Source organism: Lactuca virosa, chromosome 8, assembly GCF_052849685.1.
Source record: "Lactuca virosa cultivar CGN04683 chromosome 8, Lactuca_virosa_CGN04683_v6, whole genome shotgun sequence".
Taxonomy (NCBI): domain Eukaryota; kingdom Viridiplantae; phylum Streptophyta; class Magnoliopsida; order Asterales; family Asteraceae; genus Lactuca; species Lactuca virosa.
The window spans coordinates 39,139,788-39,156,767 of record NC_136433.1 but is presented as its reverse complement, the minus strand read 5'-3'; the positions used below and the strand labels follow the sequence as shown (position 1 = coordinate 39,156,767).

Genomic DNA, 16,980 nt, shown 5'->3' with positions numbered 1-16,980 from the left:
CCACCCTTAATCCTATTTTAAACCTAAAAAATATTTCAATAACTTCTTTCCAAAGTTAGTTAAACCCTATGTATAATAACAAAAACTCAAAAATAAAAACAATAGAAAATACACAATCAAACACTTTTTTTAATTCCAAAACGAAAAATAAAAACTCAAAAATTTAACTATATAAGTTTTTTTTTCCTCAATGGAAGCGAACATGAAATTCCACCAAATTGCAACCTAATCTTAGCTAAATTCTCTATTGGAAAACAGTCGAGGGACTGATTATGTAATTTGGGCCTTTTATTAGTTTGGTCGCTAGTCGCAAGAGGAGGAGGCTGCCCTGTGAAGAAGCTCTTATTTATATATCGCTTCTTCCGCTGGGGGGAAAATGATTCTGAAATCCGGTGGTTTACTGCTTTCTCGCATCCCTCTCGTTTCTTCCTCCTTCCGAACAAGGTACGCCGGCGGATTCATTCTGTTCCTTTCCTTCCCTTCCATAAATGGATTTTTGATTATTATGATGCTTATCTTGTGTTTGCTACGTTACTGATTTATGCTGTTGAGGTTTTGTTGTCCTTTTTGCTATTTCGACTGTATGTTTTACGAATCAATTACAAACACAAACACACACATTTGTGATTTGTGAGATGTGAATAAAGTAGCACATGACTGTTTAATGTGATACACAGTTTGTTCATAAAAATGTGGGTTATGTTATATGCAGTAAGATTTGTATGAGAAAAATGAGCACTAAGAACACGCCTACACCTACACCTACACCAGTTTACCCTAAATTCATCCCAGTCGAACAGAATCAAATTACTTCCGTAAGCAAGTCTGAGGGTATGTAAAAGACCATGCCCCTTAGTTTTTTTATCTAATTAAATCTATGTATTGTCAACCTAAATATCAATTCATATCTGATATTTTTACAGGCCTCAAATTTCGAGTGGTTTCATATAACATTCTGGCTCAGGTATACACACACACACACACACACCCCTTTTAATTTGCCAATTCATTATTTCTTGAATGTTTTTTTTTTTTCCTTTTTCCTTTTTCTGCAGGTATATGTAAAAAGTTCTGTATTCCCACACTCTCCATCACCTTGTCTCAAGTAAATCTTCTTGGTTTGTTAGAGCTCTTTATTACTCCATATTTGAATGAAGCTATCATGAATGATAACTACTCACCTCTTTTATGACCTGAATATGCATAAAATTTGGTTATGACAGGTGGAAAGCTCGTTCCCCAATAATTCTTGATCTTCTTAAACATCTTGATACTGATATTTTATGCTTACAGGTTTAATTTCTTCACATCCATAACACATTTGCTGTAATATTTATTTCTGTCATCCAGTTTTTCTTATGTGTAGAATAATTGTTTTGTTGTCAGGAATTAGATGAGTATGATACCTTCTACAAAGAGAAAATAGAGCAAAATGATTACTCAAGCATCTACATTAAAAGAAGTGGTAGGAAATCAGACGGATGTGGGATTTTCTACAAGCACAACAAGTATACAACTGTCTCATTCATTCTCATAGTAAAAAGCATATTCATTGATTGTATTCATGTCTTTTTTTTGGCTGGTTTAAATGTCCAGATTGGAGTTGGTGATAGAGGAAACAATTGACTATAATGAGCTTGCTAACTTGCTTCTAGATGAAGCTTCCCGTGTGGAACAAAAGGAGAAGGATCTTGATTCCAAAGAAAAAGGAGATCCTAATGATCCATATGTCCGGTTGAAACGTGATTGTGTTGGAATTATGGCTGCTTTCAAGTTTAAAAAACCTTATCAACATTATATCATTGTGGCAAACACACATCTTTACTGGTAATTTTTTTTACTTATAATTCCAGTTTTGCCCTTGTGTTTCTTGTCTGGAGATTATTCTTTATCTGAAATTTTGAATTCTGTAGGGATCCAGAATGGGCAGATGTGAAGCTTGCACAGGCGAAATATTTATTATCACGCGTGGCGAAATTTAAAAAAATGGTATCTGAAAATTTTGAGTGCACACCATCAGTAATCATTACTGGGGATTTCAATTCCATTCCTGGAGACAAGGTATTTATATTTCAATGGTTATTCTGTTCTTGAATTTACATTGAAAATTCAAGAAACATGTAGGTTTTATTATTGATTGAGAATTGTGTACAGGTGTACCAGTATCTTGTTTCTAGTGGCTCAGTGGAATGTTTAGAAGATAAACCACCGATTAATTTATCAAGTGTTTATGCGTGCACAAGGGGTGAACCGCAATTTACCAATTATACCCCTGGATTCACTGGTACACTTGATTATATATTTTTCTCACCTTCTGACAATGGGATTGAAATTGAACCTTTTAGTTACCTTGAGCTTCCGGAAGCTGAGTCAGCGGATGTAAAAGGTGGATTGCCAAATTATTTTCATCCCAGTGATCATTTACCAATAGGTGCTGAGTTTTTAGTGGTTTAGGCATCTTCTCTCTCAGTGTTGTTTCTTTTTTTGAATATATTTTTTGAATTTCATTGTTATAGAATTTATGAGATAAGTTAAGAGGACAATTTTCTAACTTAAATTGTGTTCAGCATTTAATTGAACCAAGATTATGACTGATGTCAATAAATGAAAAATGTCTATTTGTACAACATGCTAGTATATATATAAAAGCTACAAAAACATCGAGAAAAACATGGGAAAATAATACAGTTCATGTTTTTTTTTTCTTCTCACCGGTTGATTATCCTGACCGGAAAACATTGGGCAGTTCGGTCAGTGGCTCTCTATACGTGGCAACAGAAAGCTAAATCCTGAGTTCTCGCGAATTAGAGGTGGAGGCTCAATGTCTGATATCTCTATATTATCCATTGATCTCGATATATCATCAACCGAAAATGGAATGCTGCATAAAATCAATGTGTTAAAACATATAATCATCAAAGGGTATTTTGGACATTTCAGTACTAGTCAAACGATTGGGTCAACATGAAAGCAACTAAAACTAACCTGGAATCGTCATCCAATAGGAAAGAATTGCTTACAACAGTGTTTTCTTCAGTCATCAACGATCTCATGTTGGATATAACCTGACCCATCCATCAAAGTTAAACCCACATTAATAATTTATAAAAAAAAAAAAACAACCTGATCTTATTATGAAACTTACATCTGGGGAGACGCTTTGTGTCCCATACTTGTCATCCCAGTACATTGTACTGATCCGGTACAGCTGTTGTACACTAAGAACCTGTGGACCATAATTAAATATATATACAACTCAATGGTATAATAAATTACATAATATTTTATTGTTATTGTAAACTAATAAAAACATAAACATGACTCACTGGGCAGAGGTCATGACTTATTTCATCCAGTGTTTTCTTTGGCTTTTGATGTATAACCTGAATGGGATGGATTAAAATTGATTAAAATAAAATCTTTAAAACCAGAAAGACTAAATTTTTTATATAATAAAAGAAACTTTACCAGAAATGCTATAGCTTGCCGTATATGCTTCAGTTCATCCCAAGCAGAACCAGAATACTGCAGTCCTTTTGTTTAGCAAATAAGAATACAAAATAGTGTTTGGCATAATGGAATTGAGGAAGGAATGGAATCGTTAATTCCATTCTAATGAAAGAAAATATCACTCTGGAATTACCTCGTCAGTTGCGTTAAAACACCAGTGGTCTAGCTCAGCCAATCCCGCTTTCACATACTCACCATTGCTAAACGAACAGCACTCGCGTCTCAAAAGTAGACTGCATTTTATAAAAAAAAAAAAAAAAAAAAAAAAAAAAAAAAAAAAAAAACAGAATCATATTTTATATTCACATCACAAAGGAACACACTCTACAAAAAATAAATATATAATAGACCTGTTAAAAAGCTGAACATTCACAAATGAGAATATTTGTGAGAAAACTTTACGCACCAAAACCGGTGGTACCTAAAAACATTTCACAAAAAGGGTTAAAAACGGAAAAAATAAAGAAACACAAAAAAAACAAAAATGGCACTAACATGATTTGTTTTTAGAACATTCAAGAAACTTCCAAGACTCTTGACGATTCCTTGCCAATGAGCAATCAGTGTCTGCTGAGCTGAACTGGAAACCGAACGTGATGATCCCTTTGCCAGGCTGGCTCTCGAAATTCTTGGTGCCTTCAGTGTGAATTGTGAAATTACCATTTAGTCCATTGCTGCTAATTACTCAACATGAATAATAAATTAAGTAAAAATGAAGAGAATGAGAAATTAGGTACCTGAATACACATCCCGAGTAACGGAGATATTTCCTTTTTCAAATTATCTCGAATTGTTCCATATATCTTTTCAACATACGCTGTTAACTGCTGCTTAAAAAGCAAAGCTGGATACTTGGCTTCCACTTTGGTATAACCACCTTCAACTCCACTACTCAGATCTCCATTCACAAAGGAAGGAAGTTCGATTCCTTGAGGGGTCCCACGGAAACTCTAACCAGAAAATCAAATTTTATTTTTGGTATATACATATTATATATATATATATATATATATATATATATATATATATATATGTTGAATCAAATTCCAAAATACTTAACCATTACAGAAGTCATCCTCCCAAAAAGAGCAGCTGATGATCGACGACGTTGTGGGGCCATTCCAGATGCTGACCCACTTGGTTTCAATGTTCGCTGAAGAAGAAGCAAAAGAGTAGAGGCATTCGATAACCAGTATGCCAATATATCGTTATTATCCTGTTTTTTCTATTAAACAAACCAAAAAGAAAGTTAGAAAAAAAAATAATAATTATAAAAAGGAAGTGAAACAATAGAAGAATTTAAGTACACCTCTATGGCGTTGCCTATGGTCTGGATAATTCGGTCAAAAACAGTAGTGCGTTCGACTTCAAAAGATCTCCATTGAAGAAGGCATTTGTAAATGATGCAGGCTGCGATTGGTCGATTCCCTGCAAATCCTAGATGTTGTGCAATGCATCGGATAAGTAGTTCTTGATTCTCCATTTGTTTTTCATTAAGTGATTTTTGTGGTGTGTCGTCTATTTCTGCTAGATCTCTTTGATGCATTGAAGGGCTATGTGGATCCTGATACATAAGCAACAGAAACATGTAATTTATTTATAGATGATTAAATTTAAAAACAGCATCAAGTTCAAGATTCAGGATACCTGAGATGATGACCTTGATTCTCCAATAAAAGTACCACTGTCGTTCCTCTGCAAGGAGTTGAATATCAAACAATCACTTTTTTTTTCTTCCTATTTCAGCATTGTACTTTGAAAAATCTATTTCACTGCTATGATTGACTAGATTTTTCAAAATATATTGTTCTAAAACGAAAAAGTTTGAACGTATAATGCTTTAAAGGATAAAAATTTCATAGGACAGTGTCTGTGTTGTATACATAAAGTCTGTTTCTTTTCTAGATTGAATGCACCATCTGAATGAGAGTAGATGACCATTTTATCAACAGAACAAATTTCACAATATTCATCAATTTTGACATGAGATGAGTTGGGAGGAAAAAAGAAGGGCAAATAGGTAAAGGGTTAGTGTCTTAATACATTAAGAAACACTGATTATATATATATATATATATATATATATATATATATATATATATATATATATATATACTGTTCTCACTAAATCCACCAAGTCAAAAAGAAACAACACCTAAATTTTGATAAAATAAAATACCTGCATAATAGATCTCGAACGCCCTGAGAGAAACTTATTAGGTGCCATGGACACGGCTTGTTGGCGGAAGACTTTATTCTCTGATTCCAAGTTGTTTAGTTTCTCTTCCAATCTGCTCATAGTTTCCTGTAACTGAACAACTTTCTTTTCTGTTTCTTCCAACTTCTTACGTCTTCCTTCACTACATTCTTCCAGCTCATCAGCACGTTTCTTTTCTGACTCCCACTTTGCCTACATGGCCGAACAAAAAAACAGTTAATGTGGTCCCCAAGATAAAACACAGAAAAAAAAAAACTCTGTTTGTATGGTAAGTCTTACTTACCTTCAACTCATCCACCTCAGCAGTCAAGGATTCAATTTTCTTAGTATCTTCAATAACAATCTCTTTTTCTTCAACAACCGCAGGTGCTTCATCAATAGCTTTTTTAGCTGCCTCTCTTTCCTTTACAGCCAATGCATTTGCTTCATCAAGTTTCTTTTGCATAGCTTCTAGAGAATTTTGGAATTTCAGGGCCTCTTGTGCTTTTGCTTCTTCCAAATCAGTCTAGACATGTAGGACATATCAGATTACAATTACAAACTTTTCCTACAAAACTTGTATAGTTGAAATAAATTACCCTTAAACGTTTCTCAAGCTGTAAACGCCATGTTAGTTCCTCCAATTGTTTCTCAAGCTTATCTTTTGCTTCTTTAAGTGCACCTGTTTCTTGTGCAGCCTGCAAAACAGATAAAGCTAGCAACTTTTAATCTGCCCTGAAAAGAAAGTAAATAAAAAAAAAAAACTGACCATTTTAAGTTTTCGTAGCTCTCTCCTAGCAATCCTTCCCCTCCATCTACATTGAGTAACTAAAGATCCTTTCTTTAGCCTTTTATAGTATGCAGAATGTTTATGACAACGCCACCGAGTCTATAAATAACACGATTAAAATTCCTCTGTTTGTATAACAATAAAAAAAAAAAAAAGAGTTTTTTATAAAACTAACCTGAATTTTGATAGCAGCATTAGTTTCCTTCCGGAATCGGAATCTTTTACGCGCCTCAACTGCACGTACACATGTCTGAACTGCAAGCACTGACACACGGAGCCTAGTATATGCCACCCAAGCACGCCATTTACGCACATGTTTTTCAATTTTTATAGCAGCTGCAATTCTCTTCAGTTGATCAAACTTTCTGCAAGCCAGACTACCTAAAAGTGTAAACAGTTATTACTTATTAATAATGTGTCGTCTTGTGTGTTTATAGTTTGAAGAAACAAGTTGAAGAATCTGAGAGTTTTGATCATGTGATGTGAGGCTCACGTCTACAGAAAGCTTGTAAAAAGATTGAAGAATTTCGCAATGCGTTGATCTGGCGATGAGCAATATGAGTTCGTATCCGCCTTTGAATAATTGCTGCTGCACTGCCAAGGACCTCAGCTCTCCTTGCATCTAGTTCTGCCATCTGTCCAGCCCTCAAGAACACCTTTGTTTTACCAATCTGTATAAAACAATCCTAGTGTTATACAAAAAGAAGGGATTGTTCTTTATAAACCAAAAGTAAATAAAAATTTAATAACCTGAAATCCACTGAGCCCCATCTTTTCCAAGATCTTTTGACATACCATCTTTTCATCAAAGCTACTGTATTGTGCAAGAGATGAAACACCAAAAAGAGAGATTCAGAAGTCCAAATCTGGTGCAACAAAAGTGTGTGTGTGTGTGTGTGTAGAAGAAATTTACCTTCCAGCCAATCCAGCCAAGGCTTCTGGAGCAAGAAGTCCAAATCTGTTTATAAACTCAAAGAAAGCACGCCGGGTAGGATAACCAGCACAACTGATCCTGATTGCCTCTAAAACACCCTAAGAGAGAAATCAGTCACATACAAGGTGGAAGAAAGATGGCATAGAATAAACCAACTTAAAATTAAAGATAAAACAAATTTATATACTCACACCACATCGCAATTGTTGCAAGATGTTAAGGTTCTCAAATATGGAAGGTTTCAGTTTATTATTTGGTTTCACACATCTAACATAGTGAGGCTCTGTAGCATTAAGTGTCTCCATCAGTTGTTGCAATTGAAGCTGTGCATTACCATATAGTTACTTACACATTAGCATACACTAAAACTACATCATAATGATTGAGATAAAGAATTAAAGATACCTACCTTGAAACGGGAACATATTGAAGAAAATTTAGAAGATTTGGAAGACTCTTCTAAAGCAGGGAAAAGGCTGGCTACAAAAGGACACTTGGAAGCACCCAACAAATCTTGGTGTTCGGGGACCACGTAATCTTTATTTTTGTCAAGAAATTGATCAGATTGATATTGCACCTATAAAAAGCACCCAAAAATTTTATAAAAGATTTAAGAAAATAGTGTTACATGTAAGAACACAGTATGGCTACAATACATACCTCTCCAGCATAATGAGCAACCGTGAAATCTGTGCGTGACAATTTGGGCTTGACAAATCGTTTGTGGTTTTTGAAAGTCTGATAAAGCTTATTTGCGAATGTCTCATGTGTGGACTTTGGGAACATACTAAAAGTGGAAAAAATAATATTGTGAATAAAGACATCTTAAATCTGCACTAGCTCATAATTAATACTATTGTTATACCAAGCTTCATCAAGAAGAGCGATGATACCACCAGGTTTCTGCAATATAGATACAACTTCAGAGTTATATGGTGGAAATAATGGAAAATATAAATAAAGGCAGTTATAAGTGACTATACCTTTTCAATGAGATCTAGAACATCTTGGTTATCAACAAATTCAATGTAGCTCCAGTTGATAGCCTCTTTTTTATATTCTTCTTGCTCCATTTTAAAGACATGCTGTAATTCAAACATGATTTTTTTTTTTGGTAGTCCTTAACATTAACAACTCACGCTAACAGTGATTAAGAAAGTTTAGACAGTAACCTGGTTGAAATGTTGCTGCAGCTTCTCATTTGTAAAGTTGATGCAAAACTGCTCAAAGCTGTGTGTATGATGAAATTGAGACAAAAGTAACAATATGTGAGTTTTCAAAGTCAAAATTATAATACTATATTTGAAATGGAGGGAATACGACATGTGCCTGGTTGCCACCTGTTGTTCTTAAAGCTCTCAAAACCATAGATGTCCAGAACGCCAATCAGACATTTTGAGTTAGGATCTTGTCCAATTGATTTATTAATTTTATCCACCAACCTTCAAATAATGAAAAAGGGATCCTAATTCTTAGATACTAGAAGTTTATTCAATAGGGTTTTCTTATGAAAACTGCAAAATTACCAATCAAATAATCTGGAATATATTGTTTTAGCCAAACCATCTCTGCTGAATGCAGCACTTAATGGATCAAGACTTCTTTTGATAACTTCTTCAGGAGTAATCATCACACGTTTGCATAATGCATCTTGCAAGCCAACAGGATCACACCTGACACAAAAATTTATGAGCAAATATACCAATAAAAGGACTTCCAAATTATTAAAAATTCAAAAATAGACCTACTTTAGAAGTTCCGCTGTCATCTTAAGATGAAATTTAGCTTTGTCATCTTTTAGCACCGAAGAATCAACCTCTTTCCCTTTAGCAAAGGCAATATTGCCTAAATGAAGAATAGCAGCAGTAACTCTGAAAATTGCTTCCTATCAGAAAACAAGACAAAATTACACCAATGTCCATGGCTCACAGATTCTTTGGAAGAAGAATAAACCGGAAGGAAAACAAAGTTACAGAAGGTATACCTGCTCCTGTTTACTTATTCCAACAATGTCCATGGCTCTCCTTGTGGCAAGATACTCCAGTCCATCATTCACACCAACTAGCTCATAGCATTTTGATTGGTTAAGATAGTGAAAAGATTGCGGGCTTCCCAACTTATACTTCTCAACTTCCTGAAAGCACAAGCAATAAGAACAAAAAAAAAAAAATTTAAAAAAAAGGTTTCAATTTTGTAAAATACTCGAAGTAGAATTGTTATATTATACCTCTGGTGGTGCAGCACAAAGAAGGTAAAAACAGTGATAGTTTCTCTCAGGATCATTGACTTGGCAAACACGAGATCTTTCCAAAAGGTAAGTCCTAATAGCTGCTCCAGATATTCTCCCATGCTTATCAAATTGGATCTCAACAAACTTACCAAAACGACTAGAATTGTTATTTCTAACAGTTTTGGCATTCCCAAATGCTTCAAGAACAGGATTTGACTGCAGTCAAAAGGGTGACACAGCAAGTTTATCAGTATATAGCCATGAAGTGACACATAATATAGAATAATTAAGAGGTTCTCTAAAGAACTATACGTCATGTATCATACTTCAAGGACTTGCTGTTCAACGGTGCGACCTTCAGTAGCTTTCCTCCCACCCAAATACGCAAGGAACTGCATAAGCATTTTGGTTGTCTCTGTTTTACCAGCTCCACTTTCACCACTCACCAGAATGGAATTGCTCTTTCCTTCATGGACCATGGCCCTGGACTCCAGTAAAGATGTGGTGAGCACCCATGCATCCAAGAAGAAAAGGGTGTTACTTACCATTACCTGTAAGAGGTATCTGCAATTGCAAATACATGGGGACTCAATTCTCCAAATGGTGCTCCCTTGTATTGTTGCATCATATGAGCATCATACAAATGAGGTAGCTTCTGGAATGGGTTGATTGCAATTAGAATGTTTCCGGTGTATGTCTGTCATGATTCCATAAAGTTAGAATCCATTTACATTATAGACCATAAAACTAGATGAAGACCTACATAAATTTCATTAAGTTCATATCTGGTTCTTAGGTTCTGCAAGACTCCTGGCTCATGTAGATAAGATAGCTTCGTCATATCATCAACTCCACCAGCAGGAGCTTCCAAATCCATCGGATATATTTTTGATAAATTAGCAACAATCTGAAAAAGAACCCATAAAATTAATCTCATGCTGCTACATGTACATTGTTTGATATAAAAAAGTCAGGTTTTAGTAGAAAAATAACCGTTTTCCCTTCACTAGTCTGAATCTCCACATCTTTCCCTTTAATCTTGACAACCTGCCCATCAATCCATGCTTGTGCTGGATCTTCAGCCCAAACATGAGAGCCTACTATTATATTCACTGCAGTACGCTGTAGTGCATACAAATCAGTCAGTACATTTGAATTGAAAAACTAGCAAAGGATGCAATACTTTGTCTCTGGATATCATATCTGTTCAACTTCTAAACTAATATTGACTTGAAGATTTTCTATAATACTTGCTGATTACATTATGCATTATTACAAGTATCACAGGCAGAACAATGTTGGTATTGAAATTCCAAAAAAGATCCTATCAAACTTGCATGACAATGTCACATATATTAATATCATAAACCAAATCTGTATCTCTATTTTAGAGTGTAATAACGCAACGAATGTGTTCGTGATCGAGATTTCATGATGTTTTGAATGAAAATCTATTGCAGCATTGATAAATGAAACATAATCCACCTACCATTGTGAAACTTCAATGAAACCCTTAATTTCGAAGGAAATGTCTATATTCTTCTTATTTTTCACAGATAATCAGTGCTCCCTTCGTCGTGGACCTCCCCTGGATCACTCATGCCCAATTTTGGTGATCCTGGTTGATCTGCATTGCAATAACAGAAAAATTTCCGGCATTTTGTTGATATATTTATCTGGATGATTTTCTCTTTATTTCTTCCTTGTTAGATCTTCGTAATTTCTCCATGTTCTTTTTCCATTTCTCCCCCAATATTCTCTGTCTGTCTTTCTCTTACCACTTCCGTCTCTTCGGAGTCTCTTTGTTTGTGGAAGTGACATTGTTCAATAACTCCCCTGTGAAGTCGGGTCTTCTCTCTCTTGTCGCGATTTTTTCGCAGATTCGTGGTTATGAAACACACACGAACACTTTGGCTCGCATTTCCCATTTTCTCCATGGCCAACTTCAGCAGAGGTTTGGAGGTTTAATTTCGGATAGAAAAATAGAAACAGACGTTCGGGTCGGGTCGGGTCATTCTCTCCCGTTCTTGTTTTCGGGTTACAAACAGTAGATGGCAATTTGATTTTGAGCCCAACTCAAATAATCTATCCGCCCATAGCGCATAGCCCACAGGCTATGAATTTAATGGATCAAAGTCGGTCACACATTTACGTCACAATGTTAGTGTATGTGTATCCAGCTTGAGTTAAATTACGTTAATAACCCTTTAAAACGCACTTAAACTATAGTTACATGTTTACATATTTTAAACTATATATATTGAAGGGTCTATATGGGCCATTTTGAATAGTACAGTGTATATATTGTACCTATGTATTTAACTATTTATATATTATTTTGACTTTTAGATGGTAATAATGGTATTGTTTTTCAACGACTAAATACATAAAAATTACAACTATACTATTACTGTACACTTAAATGAAACACAACACGTTCTCACAAACAATCTTAATACGTCATAAAAAGATACTAATCCCACGTAACAAAATTCAACCCGAAACCTCTGGTTCTTGAAGACAGTTGCAATTAAGTCCATCATTAGAATTTTCTTTTGACCTTTTAAGGTGAAATGTATCTAGTCTAAGACGAGGAAATGTTTATACTTTATATTGTCTATTCAAAAGAAGAAAAGCCAAGTCTGTCACACCTAAAAATATATAGAATTAACTAGGTTCTTTTTCCTTCTTGAAAGCTCTAGAAATTATTATAACTTTTTACAATATGGAAATTATTATAATATTATTACAAAAGAAAAAAATATTTTGACAACTTCTTGCAAAGTACATGGCAAAACCTATCATAATGGCAGCATCTCGTTTGAATATAAAGTTACAGGTAATGAATTGACGAAAATTTTAAATCTTAAAACTATAAATGACAAAAAGACCGCATACAAGGCCTGAGGCCCCTTGATGGTCTACGTGGAGCTCTAGCATGCCTCGGTCCCACCACATCACCCTTATGCTTGAGCACTGAGATTGAAGAGGTGCATGGCTCGGGTTTACTATTGGGCCTCTGACTAACATTATTCTTTTGATATGTATCCAAAATATAAAATTAAGAAGATTGGTAGAAGATTGTTTGAACATTTATGTGCTGTTTGTTTTTCTGAAGCCAAAATGTCTGTAGTCTGCGGACCACATCTGCAAGCCTCTGCAGCAGAAGAGGTGGACCAAACGTCTGCAGTCTGCAATAAGAAAACTGTTTGTTTTTTAACGTCTGCAGGCTATTGAAATAAACTGAATTTTAAATAAAATGATTTTACAAACTTAAAATGATTTTTCAACACTAAAATTTTAATAATAATAGTCTTATAACATTGAAAATAAAATTCATGCAACTAAATTAGTCATACAATAAAAAAATTAGGTTTTACAATAACAATTTCATTTAAAACAATTCAATCTATATTGTGCATCAACTGATCAGCAATTTCATCCCTTAACTGAGTCATATATTCACGGTCTGCTGCAGTACCATGTGTTGGAATCTCGTCTTCATCATCCTCAATGGGAACATTGTTATTTCGAAACGGGACATTGGGTTCATCGTATCGTGCGAAATACTCATCACTCAGTCCTTCTCTCCTTATAAAATTATGAAGCGCAAAACATGCCATGGCAATGTTTATTTGTGTCACAAACGGAAATGGTGCCATCCTCTTCAATATAGGGAAGCGTGCTTTCAAAACACCAAAAGCACGCTCAATGACATTCCGAAGTTTTGCATGTCCGTGGTTAAATTTTTCTTTATTGGTCAACGCACGTCGTTGACGAAAATCTCCAAGCCAATACCTCACATTACGATAAGGGGCCATAAATCCTCGAGTGTGTGCATACGCGGCATCACAAAGATAATTTGTCTGTAAAAAATGAAAAACACTAATCAATTTTCAAAGTAAGATAAAAATATTTAAAAAAACAAAAACTTACCTGGTGGTGGAAACGGGAATGATGCTTGTGGATCAGCTACTGCTTCTGATAATATTCTAGAGTCATGCGCTACCCCTTCCCACCCAGCCACAACAAATGTAAACATCATGTTGAAGTCACAAATTGCCAATACGTTTTGGTAGCAATCTCCCTTTCCCCTACTTCTATATAAGTCTTGTTTCTTAGCAGGGACAACAGCATGTATCAAAGTGCCATCAAGTGCACCAACCGCCCCTTTGAAAACCCGTCGTAGCCTCCTATTATGTCCTGGAATGTTTGGATTCGGATTAAAAGAAGTTGGTACTATAACATCTTGTGCGAAAAGCATCATTTTTTCCAACACTTCATAAAAAAATTTATGAACTGTTTGCTTCGAGTGTTGAAATCTCCGCTTGATAATCACGTAACGTTGATTATGGCCGATCATCATCAAAAACATAGCCATCTTTTCCTCAACCGATACATGTTTGCTGTTCTTTAATGAGTAATTTGCTCTAAAATGAGCACATAGTCGTACAAAAGAGTCACGGGACATACGTAGTACTTCAACACATTGTAAACGATTACGATGTAATAACTCCAATGTGTATTCATGTCCCGTCATTTCCGAATCATTATCCCGCAATCGTTTCACACCCCTCTTCCAAAAATAACGGATGTACATGTACATAAGAATGACGAGAAGTAACTTTTGATTGTGATCCATTATAAACCTAAAATAAACAAAGTAGAACTTAAAAAAAAACATTACATTAATCATATTTCAAGTAGCAAATAAACATTACAAAAACCATATTTCAAGTAGCAAAAAAAAAATACATAAACTATATTTCAAGTAGCAAATAAAAATTACATAAACCATATTACAAGTACCATCAAAACATTAGATAAACCATATTCCAAGTAGCAAAATAACAAAAAATAGTTCCAACAAAAGCAAATAAGACCTAACAAATAGTTTCAACACTAGAAAAATCATCGGACAATCTTCCCATCCTTCAACACTCCTAAACTTGTACCCGTCATCTCAAGCCATCCTCGTAATATCTCAGGAATATCGGGCAAATGCATCCACATCTCTCTCATGTTCATGGTCCCTCCAAAAATATGATATGCAACAAAGCGTAAAGGATCTGTAGGGCCTAATTGAAGCACCTCTAACTTCTCTAAACATTGAGGAATTGTATAACCTTTAGTCAAACTTTGCAGAGCTTTTTTCATTTCAAATGCTAAATCGTCAGCAGTAATAGAAGTTCCATCAGGTGAAGAAGCAGACGGTGAGGCACTAGGAGGTATAGGAGTTGAGGGTTTAGCCCTTTTGTTGGGGTTACCAAATGGTGAAGCAGTATATGGTGAAGCAGCAGAAGGTGAAGCTGCAGAAGGTGAAGCTGCAGAAGGTGAAGCAGCAAAAGGTGGTGGATCACGATGGGAAGTGTCATCACCATCATCATCTATTGCATGAAAAGGGGTGGCGGTAATCTGAAGTGGTGGAACACAACAAGAGGATGCTCCAGCTACTGATGATGACTGGGTTGAGTAACTCCTAAAATTACCAGTGGCACTATTTCCATCAAAAAGACGTGCACAAAGATCTGAAAAAGGCAATGGAATTGTTCTCAATGAAGCAGCCTTCGGATGCCCCTAAACCCAAATGTAACAAAAAAAAGTATAAGAATATTAGGGAACTTCAAACTTAAATGTTTTATATATATTAATATATGTACCTTCTTAAAATCATCCCACTCCTCGGATGTTAAGTTAAAAGTGTTTGTTTGAGAATTGTATATATTACCAGTTTTGTTTTTTAAATATACTCATCCTGTGTATTTGGCTTTCAGATTGTCATATGCATTTTTCATTTGTTTTTGAGTCAACTCAACCCCAAATTTCTCCTTAAGAACTCTTCCAAGCCTTATCCATGAATCTTTCTGCAAACTCAAGCCTTTTCTACCAACACTTTCTACTTCTTCAATACAAGTATCCAATAAGCATTTTAAATGCTCATTGGTCCATTGTTGTTTTTCACCCATTTCTAATAAAAAAATCACAATTTGAGACAAAAAAAAAGTAACAATTTGAGACAATTAACAGTCAACAAATAACAACAATTTTAAGCACTTTCAACAACAATTTGAGACAATTTTAAGCACATTCAACAACAATTTTAAGAACAAATCAACAAGAATTACAACATTCACAGCAATATTCTTATTTCCAGCACTTGATTACATAAATTACAGCAACATCTAACATCAAATTTAAGAAAAAAAAACATTTTCAGCAAAAGTAATCAAGAAATTTGACTAGATTATAGACTTTTCAGCAAGAATAAACATCAAATTTAAGAATAAACAAGCAATTTCAGCAAAAGAAATCAAGAAATTACAACATTCACAACAATATTTCTTATTTCCAGCACTTGATTTCATCAATTTCAGCAACAAATAACATTAAATTTAAGAAAAAAAAACCATTTTTAGCAAATAGAATCAAGAAATTTGACTAGATAATAGACTTTTCAGCAAGAGTAAACATCAAATTTAAGAATAAACAAACAATTTCAGCAAAAGAAATCAAGAAATTACAACATTCATAGCAATATTTCTTATTTCCAGCACTTGATTTCATCAATTTCAGCAACATCCAACAAGAAACTTATGCAAGAAAGGAAAATGAATCAACAAATTTGAGAAGATTATAGACTTTTCAGCAAGAATAAACACCAATTCCATGTGAAATTTGAAAAAAAAAGGAAACTGAGCATACCTTCGATAGCTACCAGGTCCGACAGCCGAGAGGAAGCGCAGCCTGAAGTCCGGCGTTCTGGTCGGCGTGTTGTGGTCGGCGACGGTCGGCGTTGTGGTCGGTGAAGTGCGGCAGGGAGATCGGTGGTGGTGGAGCGAGGGTTGAGGCGCCGATGGTGAAGATGGGTTCGTTCAAGGAGGAGTCGACTGGAAGTAGCGGCGTTTTTTTAGGTTAAAAGCCCGCAGATGTTAGAAGTGGGTGGTCCATGTCTGTGTGGTGAAGACTTCGCGTAGACATTTTTAGATCTTAGCCCTTCGAAAAAACAAACAATCTGCGGGGATAAAAGTATGCGTGTTGTCTGCGGGGCGCAGACAAAAGTGGTGCTGCAGCTCTTTTAAAAAAAAACAAACGACTCCTTAGAATACCAAAACTTATGTAGTGGTTAAAACTTAACTCTTCTTTTTTATATAAATCGTGCACTATCCTACACTTAACTTGCATGCTTAATTGGTTTGATTTGAGTTTTAGGACCTTAACCACTAAAAAGATTTAGGTTGTTTTTTTTAAATGCTCATAAATTCTAGCCAATACGAGGGGTGATTCAAAAGGTATCACAATATTAGTTTAAGTGAATTAGG

General features: G+C 35.0%; 3 protein-coding genes across 3 annotated transcripts; 1 reads left to right on the top strand and 2 right to left on the bottom strand.

Moving 5' to 3' along the window:
• Positions 1 to 300: 300 nt before the first annotated feature.
• Positions 301 to 2,557, top strand: LOC145129788 (DNAse I-like superfamily protein). The gene is made up of 9 exons (XM_079064594.1): positions 301 to 444; positions 713 to 831; positions 924 to 964; positions 1,056 to 1,105; positions 1,224 to 1,293; positions 1,387 to 1,508; positions 1,597 to 1,827; positions 1,914 to 2,061; positions 2,155 to 2,557. Exons 1-9 carry the CDS (start codon positions 377 to 379, stop codon positions 2,452 to 2,454), a joined length of 1,149 nt encoding a protein of 382 aa, XP_078920720.1. The 5' UTR covers positions 301 to 376; the 3' UTR covers positions 2,455 to 2,557.
• Positions 2,558 to 2,618: 61 nt separating this feature from the next.
• On the bottom strand, positions 2,619 to 11,594 carry LOC145129789 (myosin-11-like). Its single transcript, XM_079064595.1, has 36 exons — positions 11,151 to 11,594; positions 10,655 to 10,783; positions 10,425 to 10,568; positions 10,213 to 10,358; positions 9,988 to 10,144; positions 9,659 to 9,877; positions 9,416 to 9,565; positions 9,180 to 9,316; positions 8,958 to 9,104; positions 8,772 to 8,873; positions 8,604 to 8,661; positions 8,415 to 8,516; positions 8,297 to 8,334; positions 8,092 to 8,218; positions 7,841 to 8,008; positions 7,623 to 7,754; positions 7,411 to 7,529; positions 7,248 to 7,311; positions 6,991 to 7,168; positions 6,673 to 6,878; positions 6,477 to 6,596; positions 6,307 to 6,405; positions 6,012 to 6,233; positions 5,690 to 5,920; positions 5,158 to 5,205; positions 4,820 to 5,074; positions 4,577 to 4,735; positions 4,248 to 4,460; positions 4,006 to 4,146; positions 3,861 to 3,931; positions 3,644 to 3,743; positions 3,469 to 3,525; positions 3,327 to 3,383; positions 3,146 to 3,226; positions 2,986 to 3,065; positions 2,619 to 2,881 (listed from the first exon to the last, which is right to left on the bottom strand). Exons 1-36 carry the CDS (start codon positions 11,151 to 11,153, stop codon positions 2,752 to 2,754), a joined length of 4,590 nt encoding a protein of 1,529 aa, XP_078920721.1. The 5' UTR covers positions 11,154 to 11,594; the 3' UTR covers positions 2,619 to 2,751.
• Positions 11,595 to 13,510: 1,916 nt separating this feature from the next.
• LOC145130267 (uncharacterized) lies at positions 13,511 to 14,201 on the bottom strand. Its single transcript, XM_079065099.1, has 2 exons — positions 13,598 to 14,201; positions 13,511 to 13,527 (listed from the first exon to the last, which is right to left on the bottom strand). The coding sequence occupies exons 1-2, from the start codon at positions 14,199 to 14,201 to the stop codon at positions 13,511 to 13,513; spliced, it is 621 nt and encodes a 206-aa protein (XP_078921225.1).
• Between the last annotated feature and the right edge of the window lie 2,779 nt (positions 14,202 to 16,980).